This window comes from Heterocephalus glaber, unplaced genomic scaffold (genome assembly GCF_053883595.1).
Source record: "Heterocephalus glaber isolate CG9 unplaced genomic scaffold, H.glaber_assembly_v1.0 deba00001564, whole genome shotgun sequence".
Taxonomy (NCBI): domain Eukaryota; kingdom Metazoa; phylum Chordata; class Mammalia; order Rodentia; family Bathyergidae; genus Heterocephalus; species Heterocephalus glaber.
The window spans coordinates 20955220-20973382 of NW_028258351.1; the positions used below are offsets into that span (position 1 = coordinate 20955220).

The 18163-nt window shown below is 39.6% G+C and overlaps 1 protein-coding gene across 8 annotated transcripts in view; it reads right to left on the reverse strand.

Annotated features, from left to right (window-relative positions):
• Stx8 (syntaxin 8) overlaps positions 1-18163 on the reverse strand; it is a 279691-nt gene that overhangs the window by 203850 nt on the left and 57678 nt on the right. For 5 of the 8 annotated variants that reach the window (XM_021238313.2, XM_004857515.3, XM_087191823.1 and 2 more), the window contains exon 6: positions 13036-13128. In XM_021238313.2, coding sequence (XP_021093972.1) covers positions 13036-13128 — 93 coding nt within the window. Of the gene's footprint in view, positions 1-3984; positions 5660-13035; positions 13129-18163 lie in introns of all 8 variants that reach the window. The other 3 variants (XR_015443239.1, XR_002386969.2, XR_015443240.1) reach the window with 2 other exon arrangements.

Sequence of the window (18163 nt, forward strand, 5' to 3'; positions counted from 1 at the left end):
CAACTAAGCAATACTGCCACTGTGATATTCATTCACGCCATTCAACAAATATCTTCAGTCCCCCTCTTCCCTCTGCCAAACAAATTGGTAGAATTATACCTCCTAGTGGCTGGATGAGGCACCTGGTTGGTTGTATGCAATGAGGTGGGCATGAAATTGACTTGTCACTTCTGGCCCAGAGCATTTAATTGCAGAACAAGACCCCCTAGGGCTCTCTTGCTTCCTGCCACAGTATCCAGCAGTGTTTGAAATGGTAGTAGCTATTCTATCAGCCGGTGACTTGAAGTAATCATCCCCACCACTGATCTACAATGAAAATACATTTAGAAATTTTTTTAAAATTTTGTTATTTTAAGCCACTTATATTTGGGGACTATTTGTTACTGCAGAATAACTTATCCAGATTGATAAAATCAACTATTTATGTTGATGAAAAGGGGTAAGACAAAGAATATTCACCTAAAGAAGAGAAACAGAATATATAACTTCCAAACTAGTGGAGTTATCCAGAAGAAACTAGACATCATAGCTAGTGCTCAAACAAAGCTTAAGAAACCGAATTCTTACCAAAGCCAAGAAACTTAATACTAAAGCCTGTATGCAACCACTGGTTAGCAGTTAGCAACCACAAAACCAGAGGGATGATTCTATGATCCAGAACCCCCTGTAGGACCCTCTTCAGAAAATAACACAAGATAGATAATCTCACAGAAGAGAAGTCACAAAGTACATAATAATCACCATGAGAAGTCAGCAAAACAATAAAGAAAAAGTTAATCTTGAAGAACTTTACAACAGCACAACCAGAAATGAGCTTTAAATGTTTAAAATTCTCAACAAGATCAAGACAGGAATGGAATCAGTATGGCAAGAAAGCGGTGTTATGAAAGAACAACAAATGATTTTGATAATACACTCAGATATACTCTGGTTAAAGACAAGTGAATAAATTCATTTATTGGTCTCCACTCCTGTAAACCCATGAAAGTGTGTGTTGTTGTTTTTTGTTGTTTTTTTTTTGTACCGGGGATCAAACTCGGGACCTTGCGCTTGCGAGGCAGGCGCCAGAACCACTGAGCTAAATCCCCGGCCCAAACCCATGAAAGTGATGGCATAGAGATTTTTGTTTTTAAGATATAAAGGACAAGATAGACGGAAGAGAAGACATCAGCAACAATACTTGGCAACTAAAAATCTTGGATACTTGGCAGACATTTTCTTGAAAATAAAGTGAGCATGTCCCTTCAAGGAAAACAACCATGTCATTTGCTGCTAATAAAATTTGAGTTTTCAAGTGGAAATCAGAATCTCGGAAAACTTGTATCTGCCACTGCAAGTCTGACTTAAAGACTTTCCTGATGAGATCAGTGGCTACTTTAAATGTGATTTTGAAAAATACTGTATAATGAATGTGTCAACATTTGGAAGATCTGTTTAATTCAGTGAACCAATATTTTCCAAATGATCAATGCACAATTTTACAAAATCTTGCATGGGAAAAGATTCATTTAAAGTGTGAGACCCACAAACTGTAATGGTACACAGTACAAAAAATAAATTGGTAGGGTTTCAGATTCTACATTGCAACTAACCTTTAAGAAATTATTGCTTGTTAAATTTTGGTGTAGTATCTTTTTTTGGTACTGGGGATCAAACTCGGGACCTTGCACTTGCAAGGCAGGTGGCAGAACCACTGAGCTAAATCCCCAGCCCTTGGTGTAGTATCAAAGAAGAAAAACTACAATATCTGGAAAGATTATTAAATACTTCCTTTTTTCAACTATATATCTGTATGATCTTTTGTCTACACCATTCAAAATAACATATTACAACATATCGAATACAGAAACATATACAAGAATCCATCTGTCTTTTATTAGGCCAGACATAAAATACGTCTGTAAAAATATGAAACATTGTGATTTAATTTTTTGGAAAAGTTATTTTTCATAAAAGTATTTATGTTAACATACAATGGCTTATTGTCATTTTAAAACTACAGTAAATGTTTTTTACAGACTTTTAATTTCAAATGCAGTTAAGTATGAACAGAAATAGCTCTAATAAATAAAAGCTCTTAGGAATTCTCAATAATTTTTTTTTTTTTAAGTATATAAAAGGTCCTGGATTCACAAACTAAAAATTGGCTAGGAGGGAAAGGTAACCAAAAGAAAGCCTATATAGTGATATTAGTGAGGTGTTTTTTTTTGCTTCCAGGGATTGAACTCAGGACCTTGTGTTTGCAAGGCAGGTGGCAGAACCACTGAGCTATATCCCCGGCCCTGATATTAGTGAGATGATGACTTAAAAATAAAATGCACTGAAGACAGATATTTCTATAATAATATATAGCCAACAAAAAATAATGTATGTGTATAGAGATAAACTTTCCCTGAAATTTATAAAATAAAAAGTCATCCAATTACATGGAAAAAAATGCTACATTCACAACACTGAAGGAGATTTTATCACATCTCTTTTAGTGTCAAGGGAAACACAGACGTAGTAAAGGCAAATAAAATGTGAACAACATAATTAATAAGCCTGATCTAACAAATACACATAAAACTCTGTCTCCTCAGACTATATATATATATTTTTTTTTCTTTTCTCTTCAGCCACACATGGAGAAGTTATAAACCTTAAGTTCTTACTAAGCCTCAGAGGAAATCTTAAGTTCAAAAGAACTAGAATTAGAACATAATTCCCTGATTCTTTTGCAACTCAATGAGAAAATCAACAACAAGACGGATGGTGGTATAATTAGGGTACTGATGTCATCCAAAGGCCCGTGTGTTAAATAAAGTCTGGTTCCCCACGGCAGTGCTACTCAGATGGTAGAACTTTTGAAAGGTAGGGCCTGGTGAGAGGTCCTTAGGTCGCTAAGGTGCACCCCTAAAGTGAATTGTGAAGCTCCAAACCCCTCCTTTTCCCCTGGCTTGTGAGCTGAACAGTTTTGCCCTGCCACATACTCCTGCCATGATGTGCTGCCAATCCAATCATGGATGGGAACCTCTAAAACTGTAAGCCAAAATTAAGCCTTTCTCTTTCTAAGCTAATTTTCTTGAGTATTTTGTTTTTTTGGTACCAGGGATCGAACTTGGGTCCTTGCGCTTGCACAGCAGACGGCGAAACCACTGAGCTAAATCCCCAGCCATTGAGTATTTTGTTATAACACAAATAGTTTTAAAATGTATATGTTTTAAAAGTTAGAAAAAAAAGAATGAGAAAAATCAAGTATAAAGGACACAATACAATAAAAGCAAATCAATATTTGTGGAGTGAAAAAGTGTTATTTGAAAGAGATTTACAGTCTTAGGTATTTTTCAAAAGAATTAATAGTATAAATTAGCATGGAGTCCTAGATCTATTCAAAATTACTATTAACATAACTGTTTCCTGACCAACACTACTGCTTGTGGCTAAAATACCAAGAGTCCTTCCTAGGAAAATATAAATTCTCTGTAGGTTTCAGGGCCTGTGAGGTTTTCACACTGTGAAACCCTCCACACCCTGGCTCCCAAGCCCTCTACAACTTCATCTTGGTACATTTTCCTTATTACTCACTATTTTCCAGCCACAAAAGCCTTTTGATTTCTGAAGCTTGCAAGGTTCTCCCCAGTCTCTGAGGCTTCATATGAGATGTGTCCTGCCCCTGGTCACGTCACTGGCTATGTCTTCACTGCCTAAGTGCAGCCCATTCTCAAAGTCCCAGCCTCCACCCCACCATTCAGACTTAGACCTCCCTGTCACCCTGTTCCATAGCCATCTGCTCTTTTCTTTTTTTTCTTTCTTTCTTTTTTTTTGTTGGTACCAGGGATCGAACTCTGGACCTTGTGCTTGCAAGGCAGGCAGTGGAACCACTGAGCTAAATCCCCGGCCCCTGCCACCTGCTCTTTTCTTTCATAGCACTTAATCATAATTTGATAAAATACATTTAAGATATATTTGCTTAACATGTCTCCTGTTATTGCTGATTCTTACTTTATCAGAAGCTAGCCACACATGTAGCTGGTACCCAGCAATACTTGTTGGATATTTGCCAATGTAGTTATGTCTTCTCCCAAAAACTGGCTAAATTCTTAGTGTAGATATGCTATCTGCTGTGGGACAATGGAAAAAAAATACAATACATAAATATATATTTAACATATAAACATTTACAAAGTTATATAAATATATTAAAACATATTATAAATTATATATATCTGAATTATATTGTCTCCCTCATTTTAAGTAAATTATATAGACAAAACTGCAGAATCTATGAGTAGCAAACTAAGTAGTTTTGTATAGCTGAAGTCATGAGCCTACTGTCTGGCAGAGGCCCACACTTACAACTCTGCCCTGAGCCCTGACTCCCCTCATGGCTGACTCATCTCTCATGTTTCCTCCCCCTGTTCCCTGGATCTGGGTACAACAACTGGCCTCCTTCCCAAGTTTTTCAACAATGTTTGTTACTTTGCAAACAAGGGCCTTTGCACATGCTGTTGCCTCCATTTGAAATGGTCTTCCCTTTTCTTCTTTTCCTTTGGTACCAGGGATCCAACTCAGGACCTTGTGCTTGCAAAGCAGGCACTGTGCCAACTGAGCTAAAACCCCAGCCCTTCCCTTTTCTTTTTATACAGGTAACTCCTATTTCTTTGTTTGTTAGGATTCTCAGGACCAAACCTAAGCCTGACACATGCTGAACACATGCTCTACCAATAAGGTCTACTCCTAACTTCCTTGTTTATCCTTTTAAATCTCCAGGCAACTATTTCCTCAAGGAAGGCTTTCCTCACCCTCAAAGCATGCCAGGTTCTTCTGTCCCATGTTCTAACCCTACCTACTACCCAGTCTGACCGTCACATGTGTGTCTGTCCAGCAACTCCCTCCCACCTGCCTCCCTCAGAAGAACAAAAGCTCCATGAAAGCAGAAGCCATGGCCTTTGCTACATAAACCGAAATGGATTCTGGCCCAATGCTTGACACACAATTCCCATTCAAATCTGGTGCTTAATGAATAAACAATTCGGAGAATACGCTCAGAAAGGAAAAACCAGTCCCTGGTGCTAAAAAGGTCAGGGACCGCTGCACGCCCTCCATTCATCTAACTTATCATAGTACCAGGAAGGCCAAGGAGAAATTGCCCAAATTAAGTTGCATGGCACCATACTAGGGCAGGGCCAAAATTGAAATAAATATTCTACAGCAATCTAGATTTAACAAAGGAATCTTTCTACAGCTATAGCTAAATTTAACAAAAATGATCTTCATGTAGCCATGCCTAGAATTTACAAAAATAATCTTCCTACAGCTGCATTTCCCAGACTTCAGATTTCAAATGCCACTCTCAGAACTTTTTTGCCATGTTCATATTTCACCTGTGCTATATAGGCTTATATTTTTCTTTATATCAATTTGCTATCATCTCCTGACTTATACAAGTTAATTGAATAAGGAAATTTTACATCGCTGTGAAATCACAGGTTTCAAAATCAGTCATTTTTATTTCTACATACGGTGAGATATACAACTATTAAAATGTAAGATGTTTCCTACATAAAATCTAAGATAAGCATGATTAACGTACTTTAGAAAATTCTGATATTGGATAATATGCTGAGATGCCTTTGCCAAATTGCTCCTCCTATGAAGCCAGCTTTAAAGAAATCACCTGAAGAGGTAAGAGAGATACAGACACATAGGTAACTACAAATACATCTTCTAGCAGAACCTGAATTCACTGACAATTGATAAAAAGACACAGTGATTATTCATATTAGTTTCCTGTTGGCATCTAAACAATGATCACAAATGTAGTAGCTTAAAGCAACATTTATTCCCTTACAGCTAGAGATATAAGTCTGAAGCTAGTTCCTCAAGGTGTCCTTCCAAGATCTAGGGGAAGATCTATTTTCTGGTCTTTTCTGGCTTCTAAAGCCTTATTCCTTAAGTCCTCAAAGCCAGCAGGGTAGCATCTTGCTTCAGTCATTGAGGTGCCTCCTTCTTCCTTTTTTTTGCAGGGCTAGGGATCAAGTCCAGGCTCTTGCACGTGCTAGGAAAGTGCTTTACTTCTGGGTTGTATCCCCAGCCCCTGCTTCCCTTTTATAAGGACACCTGTGATTGCACTTGGCTCTCACTTGGGTGATCCAGGATAATCTCCCCATCTTGACAAGCTTAACATTACACATCTGCAAAGTCTCTTTTACTACATAAGGTAACACTCACAGATTCCAGGCATGGAGCTATAGATCAGCGGGGGTGAGGGGTTGGGGGTTGGGGGAGGTGTCATTTTTAGTCCATCACATCCTTTTCTCCATTTTCCACACAAAAATTCAACTAGGTGTTCTAACTAATTGGTGAATGTAATTACTGATATGTATGTGACATCTTTGATTATTCTGTGTCCTTCAAGGAGCATGATCATGTTTTCCAGCTCTTCCAAAGGACACAATGGTCTCAATATCAGTATGAGTGTTAAAAAGGCAAGTGCCTTTCTTTTCACAGCGGTCCCTAGAGTGGCACACAAGGAGGGAGGAGACACTGCCCTCGCCCGTCAGGCCTCGCACTGCTTCTCTACTTTAGGAATACGGGGAGAGTAAAATGTCAATAATCCAGTGTTGAGTGCAGGCAGAGTGGGAATATGAAGGTTTATTTTGTTGTTGTTGTTGGGGGGGGGTACTTTGCAATGAACCACACCCCCAGCCCTTTTTTTAGTTATTTTTTAAAATTTTGAGACAGTTTCACTAAGTCACTAAGTTATCCAGACTGAGCTTGAACTTCCAATCTTCCTATCTCAGCCTCCCAGAGTGCTGGAATTACAAGCATGTACCCCCATGCTCAGTTTGTATATGAACTTCTTTTAGGCAAAAAGAAGACTGATTTTTTTGGTAAGATCCTTTAGTAAGACATTTCCATCTGTCTGCCAGCATCTACAGTGAAGCTGAACTGCTGCCTCACGAGCAGCAGTTTTCATAAATGCCCAACAAAGCTAGGCATAGTGGTGCATGCATGTAATCCCAGCTACTGAGGAGGGTGAGGCAGGAGGATTCTGAATTCAAACCCAGCCTTAGCCAGGGCAACTTAGGAAGACTCTGTCTCAAAATTTAAAAAGGGCTGGGGATAAAGCTCAGTGGTATAGCACTTGCTTTGCATGTAGGAGTATTTAAAAAAAAAAAGAAAAAGCCTAACAAAACTTTTCTAATTGAACACATATATAATAACTTTCCTTTTCATTGGAGTTAGATCCTGATTTCTGAAAAAACAAAGTATCAGTTTCTGAAGCCTCATTTCTGTTCATTCATTTACCAAGTATTATCAGTCACTAGCTACCTGCCATGTGAGTTAGGCACTGGAGATAGAACAGAGAGCAAAAAGGTGCACCCACCCCAGGAGTTTCCAGTACAGTGGTAAAAATGGACCCATACCTGTGAGCCAGTGAGGAACACTCTGTTGAGGGCATCCCAGGGCTCTGGGGAGCACACAGGAGGGGAAGAATTCACAGAGAAGATGATGTGCCCATCCACACTGAACTGAAAGGCTGAGCCAGTGCTGGCCATGGCTGGGGTGGGAGTGGTGAGAAGGAAAGATGCAGAGGGGACCAGAGCAACTGCCCCAGGGCTCTGGGCACTGGAATTTTCTGCACAGTGCTGGAGGCCTGGCCCTGCTTACAGGTGTCCCCAAGGAGCCTGCTGTGGTGTATCCATCCCTTGACAGGAAATGCAATGACTTCATCACGGTGATCAAGTTTAGACTTTTCAGGAGGGGAATGGGAAGCTAATCGAAATTGATAATGTGATCAGGTCTGCGTTCTAAAATGAATACCCCTGATACAATGTGGAGGGAAGCTGCAAAGGAAATAAGACCCGAGGCAAGGTCTCAGGCTGCAAATAATCCAGGCAAAAGGGACAGAAGCAGACAAATTTCAGTGATCTTTAAGGGACACCAGCAACAAGATCTGGTGACTCATTAAGGTTAAAGGAGTAATTGCAGATAGAGAGGGCATTCATGGGTGGGAGAGAGAGTGGGGACACAGCATGCGCTCACACGTGTGTGTGTGTGTGTGTGTGTGTGTGTGTGTATAAAAAGGAAAGAGAAAAAAGAAGGAAGGGAGGGAAGGAAGGAGGGAGGTTCAATCCCCAGTACTGGGAAAAGAAAAGAAAACTCAAGAAAAATAAGAGATTTATAAGATTAATCCATGAGGTCTAAATCTGGCCAGTAAAAGTTGCAAAGAGAATGGAGAAAAACAAGAGGAAGTTAGTTATAAAGGGAATTTTCCAGACTAAAGCTTCTAGATTATATGGCACCTTAAGCACCCAACACAATGGATGAAAACATACCTACATCGAGGCATTTTGATAGAATTTCAAGATATCACTGGTAAACAGAAGACCCTAAAAGGTTCCAGAGAGAGAGGAAATAGGTTGCTTGTAAAGATCAATCATAATGATAGCCGGGCATGGTAGCAGAAAATCTGCAGACCCAGCTACTCAGAAAGCTAATGCAGAAGGCTCTTTTGCACCCAGAGGTTCGAGACCAGGTTGGGAAAGACAGAGAGACCCCAACACATATGTGCGCGTGCACACGCGCACACACACACAAAGGAATCCTAATGATATGATGATGAAGGACCTAAAAGCAATGACACCCCAGTGGCAGTGGGCATAGCCTGCACTGAGATTCTGGCTTCTAAACACCATTTCCCATAAAGGGAACAAGGGATACCTGAAGAAACAGCTGACTTCAAGATTAGGAATCTCTGAAAAGGATGAGCCTGGAACATCTTATTATCCCAGAAAGCAAGGAAGTGCTCACAGATTGACAAGGAAACATCAAATGGATTGGCAACCTGGGGACAACCGAGCATCATAAAGATTGATGATGACCTACACATACTAGTAGAAATTCGATCTTGGGGCCATGTCAGCTATCAGAATTGCACCTCTATGGTTCGATGTAGGGCTGATGTTGAGGGCTGGCCAATGCTAAAATCAGATCTCAGAGCAGGTCAAGTCAGGTCAGTCCTATTGTTTTTGGTCTTAATGTTCTCTTTTTAAAAGCCTGTGTTCTTGGGTAAAGAATTTTTTAGTAAACTGATACAACAACTCTTAATTTTAGAACAGGCTCTGTGTGGCCTGTCACCTGTTCATCGTGCCCAGCCATCCTCACAGGTCACCTGGAGCTGAAGAGCACAAACTTGATGGTTCCATGAGGAGAGATGATTGACTCAGGGCTCCACTATTTCCTCCTGCCACCCTCACAAACCAGTGTACATCAAGTTTCTCATCTCTGAGACTTCAACTTCACTGTTAATCCTTTCCTTAGCATATGAACAGGGTAATGGCTGGGGTCAGTCAGACCTTTAACTCTCTATGAGAAGGCTGAAAACTGAATTCCTAAATTGAAGATAATTTGACCCTTCAGCTTTGTGGTTATAGTCTAAGTACAATGAATTCTGGTAGTAAGTTTTGATACTTGATTCTAAAATGGCCTGTCTGCCCATTATCCTGGCTTATTGTTTCTCTCATTTAATGAAAACCAAAAGAATAATTCACGATTCAGTAAATCATATGGAGATATTTACAACAAAAGCGGTATCCTTTTCCAGTGTCCCTGACTTCTTACTACACACTTGGATCACAATAAAGATCCAGATGGGGCTGCAATCCTATTCTTACCACTTACAGATAAAATGATCTTTGTTCCCTTTAGTGATGGAATATAAGCTGACTATAGTCCTGGCAGGGATATAATTTTTTATCCTCAGAGAGTCTCAGCTCCTCTGAGAGAAAATGGCTGACTCTGCCCTATCTCTGAGGAGAAAATGTGCACATTAGAAAACCACCAGCTTAATGGCTGTCTCCGTGGGAGGCCACCACAGAGAAAACCCAGCTTATGTTGGCAGATAAAGGAAAAATACCTCATGTTTGTGTATGTCATGTATCCATCCGGGTCTGGGATAGAGATGAAGGTGGGGGAGACGTGGACAGTGACGCAAAGAGCTGGGGTAAAATGTGTGAGAGCAAAGAACTCTTGACTGTGACTCAGCTGCATGTGATGCCATGTAATTATGTGAATGCTCTGTACATGTGTGGGGTTTGTGTCATGTGAGCATCGGAAATGCAACAGAGAAGTACTGCACTAAATATATTCTCTCAGCATATTCAGCAAGGGCACTGGTTCTCCAACTTGGTGGCATACTGAAATCAATCCTGGGAGCTTTAAAAGATTCTGATGTTTTAGGTCCTACCTCTGAGGTTTATTTGGTATAAAGTACTATAGTAGAAAGAGTAATGGTTTTCTGGAGATGTCCATGTCTTAGTCCCTGGAACCTGCAGATATGTGAGGTTGTGACAAAAGAGCACTAAAGTTGCAAGTGGAGTTAAGCTTACTAACCAGCTGAGCTGCAAGTAAAGAGATGGTCCTGGACTATATGAGTGGGTCCAGTGTAACACAACGGTCCTTAAAAGTGGATAGTTTATATGGTGCTGTGCACCTATAAACCCAGCTACCTGGAAGACTGAGGCAGAAGGATCACAAGTTCATGCCAGCCTGGGCTACATACTCAGATCTGGTCTCAAAATAAAACTAAAAGGGGATTGGGGTATAGCTCAGTGGTAGAACGCTTGTGCCCTTGTCTGACATCTGTGAGCCCCTGGGTTTGATCCCTAATACTCAAAAAATAAAAGTGGAGGAGGGAGGCAACATTAGTGCTGACAGTGATATAACATGAGAAGGATTCCACCTACTATTGCTGGAGGAGGGGACCCTGAGCCAAGGAATGTAGGTGCCTCTACACAGGATGAATTCTCCCCTAGAGTCTCCAGAAAAGAATGTGGGCTTGTCAACATCGTGGTTTGAGCCTAGTGAGACCCATATCAGTTTTGTTTCCTACAAGTCTGTAAGACACTCCATTCACATTATTTTAAGCCACCAAGATTGTGGATAATTTGTTACAGCAGTAATAGAAAACTCAGAAAGTCACAGCCTGGGACCAGGTGACTAATTTGCAGCACATTATAACCACTGAAAACAGGATAAAGATGTGCTGGCCTGATGAGTTATAGTAGAAGAGAATATAGTGATTTCACCTGAGAAGTTAGTCAGTTCCCGCCCCACCAAATTATGCTCCTTCACTTCTTAGCCATCTCCTCATAGATACTGTGGCTCCCACATGTTACAGGATGGACACGCTTTGCCAGTATTGAGCCAATGTCTTTTTTTAGTCTGACTTACTAAATGTGCTAAAATTTCTTTGGGATAGGCCAGGGATTTAGCTCAGTGGTTTTGCTGCCTGCTGTGTAAGCACAAGGACCCAAGTTCAATCCCTGGTACCAAAAAAAAAAAAAATTTCTTTGGGATAAAGAACAATTGCATACTAGATAAGCAGATTTTTCCTCTTTCCTTCCTTTCTTTTTTGTGGTACTGGGGATCGAATTCAGAGCCACACTCATGCGAGGCAAGTGCTCTACCACTGAGCTGCATGCCTAGTCCTGGTAGATTTTTCTATATTTTCTTATTACATTGTTTCATGGAAGGAATTGGCCAGTAACTGAATTATACCGAAACACATAAACTGCCCAGGTCACATTAGCAACATCAAGAAAAGGACCAAACTATTTTCCTCTCTGCATTGAAACTATTAAAAACCACTATTACAACTGAAAGGGCTTCTCAATTTGCTTTAATAATCTATTTATGATGATAAACAGATGGCATTTGTTTACAATAGACAAATGGAATGATACTGTGCAAGTAACTGAACTCATTCTTTCTAGAGATCAAGAAAAGTGTCCATTATACAGTTCTGACAGGTGCAGCCCTACCTTCAGAGCGAGCCTTCGCCCACTGCCAGGACACCTGTGCCTGCTCATGCATGATAGTAACTCTTCTTAAAAGCTGTCCCATCATGGTACTGTCACCAAAAGGTAAGACCTCTGAAACTTTTACTATGTACTCTTCTCCCCTTATTTGCCTTCCTGGGAGAAGAAGCTGGTACAATCGAAAAGACAGTTATGTGGGAATCAGAAGACCTGAGTAAGAATTTCAGCCATGTCACTTACAAATGGTATGGCATTAAGAGTTCTTTCAGCCACTCGGAGCTTTGTCTGTAACAAATGAAGATGACTCACCTTCGTGACATGTGTGAAGTAAATGAAATGCTCAAGATAACAGCACCTAGCACACAGTAGGGACTTTCACCCACTCCTGGGCTTTTACATACCACCTCTATGCTAAGCTTCTCCCACTCTTCTCTTTTCTGTCCTCTCACTGAGCTCTGGTGCATGGCAACTCAGTATTTCCACTTGGACCTCTTGCTGGCATCTCTGACTGGACATGTCTAAATGGAACTCATGCTCCCTAGTTAGAAAGCAGCAACTCCTCTCAATTTCCCTCATTGTGTTCATAACAGGAAAAGCACTTCCGGTTTCTTGCATCCCTTTCTTCTCTATCCCTCCTGCTGTGTCTCTCTTGGACTCTGCTCCCCTCACACCCCACAGCCCAAGCACAAGGGCCTCACTGATGGCCCTCTTGTCTTAGGGCTCTGTCTCTCCCAGTTCAGTCTGCTATGTGTTCAAGATAATCTTTCTCCAATCCGATTTGTCACATCAAGCTCTGAAAAAGACCTTTAAACACTTTTTTGCCCACTGTCTAATATTTTGATTGAAAAGCAAACACCTCGAAGAATGTAGTTGATATGAGGACCACACAGCCATGCTATGCATTGCATCAGAGTGTACCAAGCCCTGAGCAAGTTCACATCACTGCCACATGAAAGAAAAGCTCTTGGGATAAACAGACCATAAAACAAAGCATTTTCAAAAGCAGTTACTGAAAACTGGACATTTTAAAATCAAATTTCTTTACATAGTGTTTTATAGCTATAATCTAAATTGGCCACAAACCACCCTCAATTGCATTAAACCACAACAATCCACTGACATTAAAAAACCTGACATGTTATATAACATTAAAATCATTCAACAAATATCTAAGTCCACAGAATTTCTATCAAAGGGCAAATCTGATCAATCTCATACTTGTTCTTACCATTTTGTTCATCCAACTCATTCCCGATTTCCTGCCCCATTTGTTTTTGGCGACTTATGATAGAGGAAAGGGCATCAAGGCCTGCATCCTGTTCTGAAAGAAAAAGACAAACAATTAACTAAAAATCAAAGAAAAACAATCTAAAGTCCATAAATATAACCAGGCATGTAACACAGTTCAATACACAAGAGATAAGATAGTTAACATCATTGGAGCAAAAAAATACCTTACACCTTATTCTAAAATGATATCCAGAAGATTTAAATTTTTAAATGTGGAAAATGAAATAAAATTTGGCTATATAAACATTTAAACTTTAGCATCTATAAATCAGCAATAAGATTTTATGTCTCAATTTTTAAATGCATAAAGGATATAAACAGTAAACGCATAAGAGAATTTTATTTATTTTTTTACAAAAAATTTAAAACGGAAAAACACATAAAAGCTTTTAAAAAATATTTAACCAGAATGAAGGATTAAAGAACAACGAATGACACCCAAATGGGAAGACCCAGAAGCTCCCAAGAGCATATGTAACAGGATAAATTAAATTTTCCAATTGAAATATTTCTCAAAGATACCCTTTTAATCTACCAAGTCCGAGTCTAGGAATGTATGTAAGAAGACATTCAGGGCCAGGGATGTAGCTCAGTGGTGTCGCACCTACCTGGCAAGCAGAAGGTCCTGAGTTTGATCCCCGGTAACACCCCCCCCTCCAAAAAAGACATTCAAGTAGTATGCAATGAGACATTTATGAAGATCTTTCCTAAAATATGTGTTTCTTGCACTGGATATCAATTTACTGCCTCTCTGTTCTAAATTTACCGACTGCTCTTGTAACACGGATCTCGACCCCTTATTTTTTTTTCTCCAGGGGTTTCACTTCCAGTATCTCTCTGCTGCTGGAGATCACAACCAGGGCCTCCTTCACGCTAACCACATGCTTTACCACTGAGCTTTACTCCCAGGCCCCCCAGCCTTCTCCTCTGACAGGATCCTTCAATAGACAATGGCACCCAGAGGCCACCAACTCCCCCTACACAACCCCTCCCCTCGGGAGTTTTATAAAAGGAGTGCCTCTACTGAGATACTTCCCTGTGAGCAGTTTCCACTGCATTCGAGAAGGTGGCACCCTCAGGTGTGGTGGCCCATTCCTCTAAGTAATGTCAGCACTCTGGGAGGGTGAAACAGGAGGATTCCAAGTTTGAGCCCAGCCCAAGCAACTCAGCCAGACCCTGCCTCAAAATTAAAAAGTAAGTAAAAAGGGCTAAGGATGTAGTTAAGTGTGAAGGACATGGGTTCTGACCCCAGTACTGGCAAAAAAAAAAAAAAAAAAGAAGAAGAAGAGAAGAAAGAAAAGAAAAGAAAAGAAAAGAAAAGAAAGAAAAACAAGGTGGCACTCACTACCATGATTTCTCTGAAATCCAGAGACCACAGCTGGTACTTGCTCTGCCCAGAGGGCCCGCTCCTCTCTGGACACACACACTCTGCCTGAGATTAGTGACTGCACCTCGTACCTATTTCTGTATTCCTCAGTTTTCTTCACTTCTTGCTAGCTAATCCCTCATTACTTTAACTCCCGGTTGTAGTTAATTCTTTTTTTTTTTTTTTCGGTACCGGGGATCAAACTCAGGACCTTGCATTTGCCAGGCAGGCTTGGTGCCGCTGACCCACATCCCTGGCCCTTAATAATTCCTTATATTAAAATCCACCCTGTCAAATTTTTGTCTCCTGATTAGAGCCAGAGTAATACATTTCTAACAGTGAGAAACCAGAAACTACCTAAATGACCAAGCACAGGGATTTATAATTTTACAGTATACCCAGATAGTGAAACAGTACATATGATTTAATAATCATATTATGTGTGTACATTTTGATATTGAAAGTTCATGATATGTTATTAAGGAAAAAAGTAGGATACAAAACAATGTATACTAAAATAGCACTTTTCTTTAAAAGACAAAGATATATTGCTTTTCTGGTTCTTGAAAATTCAAAGGGAAAAGTGAGTTAAATTCAAGTTAGGCTATTTAGAGATCCTTTAAAATTTGATGTTGATTTTTTTTTTCAACAAGGCAGTCTCAGGGGTCTCTTGGTAAGATCTTTTTTCCTTTGCTTTCGGGTACATTGGGAAGAACATTCTGAGGCTGAGTCCACTGACTTTTCACACAAGTAATATGCCAGGTTAAAGCAGCATTCTGCCAGCTGCAGCTCCATGTGGTTAGGAGTTTTTTCAGTGGCTGTTTAACCTAGAGGCACATCTACTAAAGTAGAAATCACAAAGGTCTTCTTGCTTAAGATTACATTAGCATCTACTTATATTTTTTCCAAGTCTTTTTATGGAATTAAGCCATTACACTTAGTTCTTTTAATTCATCTGGAATTTATTTAAACTAAAGGTGTGAGTTAAGGATCCCTTAGTGACATTTTTTGACACTGTGCACTTTTTAAAAACTACAAATGACCTGCTGCCTCTAGAGACCATTCCAAGGCACCATTTTCTAGCAAAATCACTTTATAATGAGGTCCTTTTGGTCTTTAGTAACAACCTCTTGGATGGTCTCCAAGAGAAATCTATCATCAACCTAGCAGTGCTATAGGATGTCCAATGCTATAGTAAAATTCTAAATGTGTCCAAAGAATAATCTATATTTAGGATGGAGGGTCCAGTGTCAATGTAAATTAAAAGGTAAAACAATTTAAAAACAGGACAGGAGATTCCTCTAGGGTTTTCAATTAGGAAAAGTGTCATTGTATCCTGAAGTTGTCTTGTCTAAAAGAAACAGATTATGAATGAAAAATACCTACATTACACTTTTTGCTCACACACTTATTGTCTGACTTAACTACCTAAAGGTCATCTCTTTAATGTACCACAGAAAGAAGGCTAAAAATTCTGCTTTACTCAAATAACCTCTGTAAGACCTTGGCATCTCCTCAACATGTTTAACTGTTATAATAAATTTTCATTTCATAATCCAAAGATACAGAAGATAATCAAAACACTGTGTTGGTAATAATAATCACAATGACCTTAGCTTCTTGATATTCTAAAGCAGCATTTCTAAGGGAAGGTCATAGCCATCTAGAGATAATGATCAAAATAAAATGTTGCTGTTTACAAAAATATAAGAATCAAGAACCATGCAATTTATTATAACCAGCAAACTACTACAAATGTCATAACAATAGTTCACTTCCATAATCTACCCTACTCTATCACATAACCTGAGGCATTATGATATCATAATAGGTCATTTGTGACATAACACACTGTATGAATCATTCTTCAATTTTACAGTGGTATAAATATTAAAAGATGGATGATCACTGTGGTAGGAAAAATAATAGACCCTCCTCCACATTCACATCCTAATCCCTGGAACCTGTGAATAGCTTACCTTACATGGCCAAAAGGGACTTTGCTGATGTGATTAACATTAAGGAATCTGAGATGGAAGATTGGCCTAGACTGTCTTTGGATCCAACTTAATCATATGAGTCCTATAAAGCAAAGAACCTTTCCAGCTGCTGTCAGGGAGAGATATGAAGAAGGGTCAGAGAGATGCAGTGACTGGCTCTGAAGATGAAAGAAGGGGACCGTGAGACAAGAGATGTGGGCAGCTGGCAAGAGAATGGCTTCTACCCCAGGGCCTCCAAACCGGAACACAGTCCTGCTCACTTCTTGATCTTAGCCCTGTGAGACCTGTGTTGAACTTCTGACATACCGAACTATATGGCAATGAATACATTTTAAGTCACAGTGTGCTATTTTATTATGGCAGCAACAGAAAACTAATACAATCATTTTTGAAAACCCCTATGGAACAATTAGGTGTGTGGATACTTCCTATCTTTAAATATTCAGGAAAACCATTTTCCAAATAAATATCATGTAATTGTAGAAGGATAATTGGTGGCTGTAGATTAAAAAAATTTAGGAACAGTCATCAGAATGTATTCCTGCCAAAAATAACAAACCTGATTATGATCAAGGCACTAAATCTAGCTATCACTTTCTAGAAAATATCTGAGACAGAATAAGCTAAACAACATATGAGGAAACAAACAGAAAGCTCTAGACAGTGTAAAACTACAGGACAAATGACCCTGTTCCATAAAGAAACTGCAGAGAAGAGAGTTGGAAAAGGATTCTATATATTAAAAGAACTTAAGGAACATATCAATTAGTTGCAATGTATTGGCCACATTCAGACCCCAAATTAAATAGTCTAAAAGAAGACGTCATAGGACAGTCGGGAATATTTGAACACTGGATATCTGATTATATTGAGGAATTAATTCATTTGATGTGGGTGATCAATGCATTGTGACCTACTTTTTTGTTATCTTTTTCAAACATATTTTAGAGGTATATTCTGAAATACTCACTGATGAAATGATATGTGGGATTTGGTCAAAAAGTAATTCAGGTGGTGGATAGTGGGTAGATATATAAATAAGATCAGATTGGCTATGAGGAAACAATTATTGAGTCAGGATGAGAGGGGAGATTAAGTCATTACTCTCTCTACTTTCATGTGTTTGAAATTTTCCATTGCAAAGAGTTATCACTATTTTATTTTTTATTTTATTCATTTATTTATTTACTTACACAGGGTCTTGCTGTGTAGTTCAGGCTGGCCTTAAACTCACTCTGTAGCCCAGGCTGGCCTTGAACTCACGGCAATCCTTCTGCCTCAGTCTCCCAAGTGCTGGGACTCCATGGTGGCATATGCCACCATGCCAGGCGAGTTATCAATATTTTAACAAATAAAACAGAGAAACATTCCTAAGAGGTACAACCACCGTCCTCTGTCAGAGCACACGACAAGGACAAGGGGTGAGATTGTGCCTTCTTTTCCTGTCTTTGCCCCAGTGTGAGCCCAGCTGTGGCACAGAGCATTGCTATGTTTAACCAAGGACTTACACATGTAGTACTTGCTGTTTACATCAGTGAGTGACCACAGAGGGCCCTCTAGCTTTACAGAAGAAACAAAAACAGTCTCTGCTAGGTGGGAAGGCTCTGGCTAATACCAGACAGCCTTCTGAGTTTAAAAAAACAGGTGACACTGTATTGCCCAGTGCCCAGAGAGAAGCAATAGAACTTCTGACACTTACT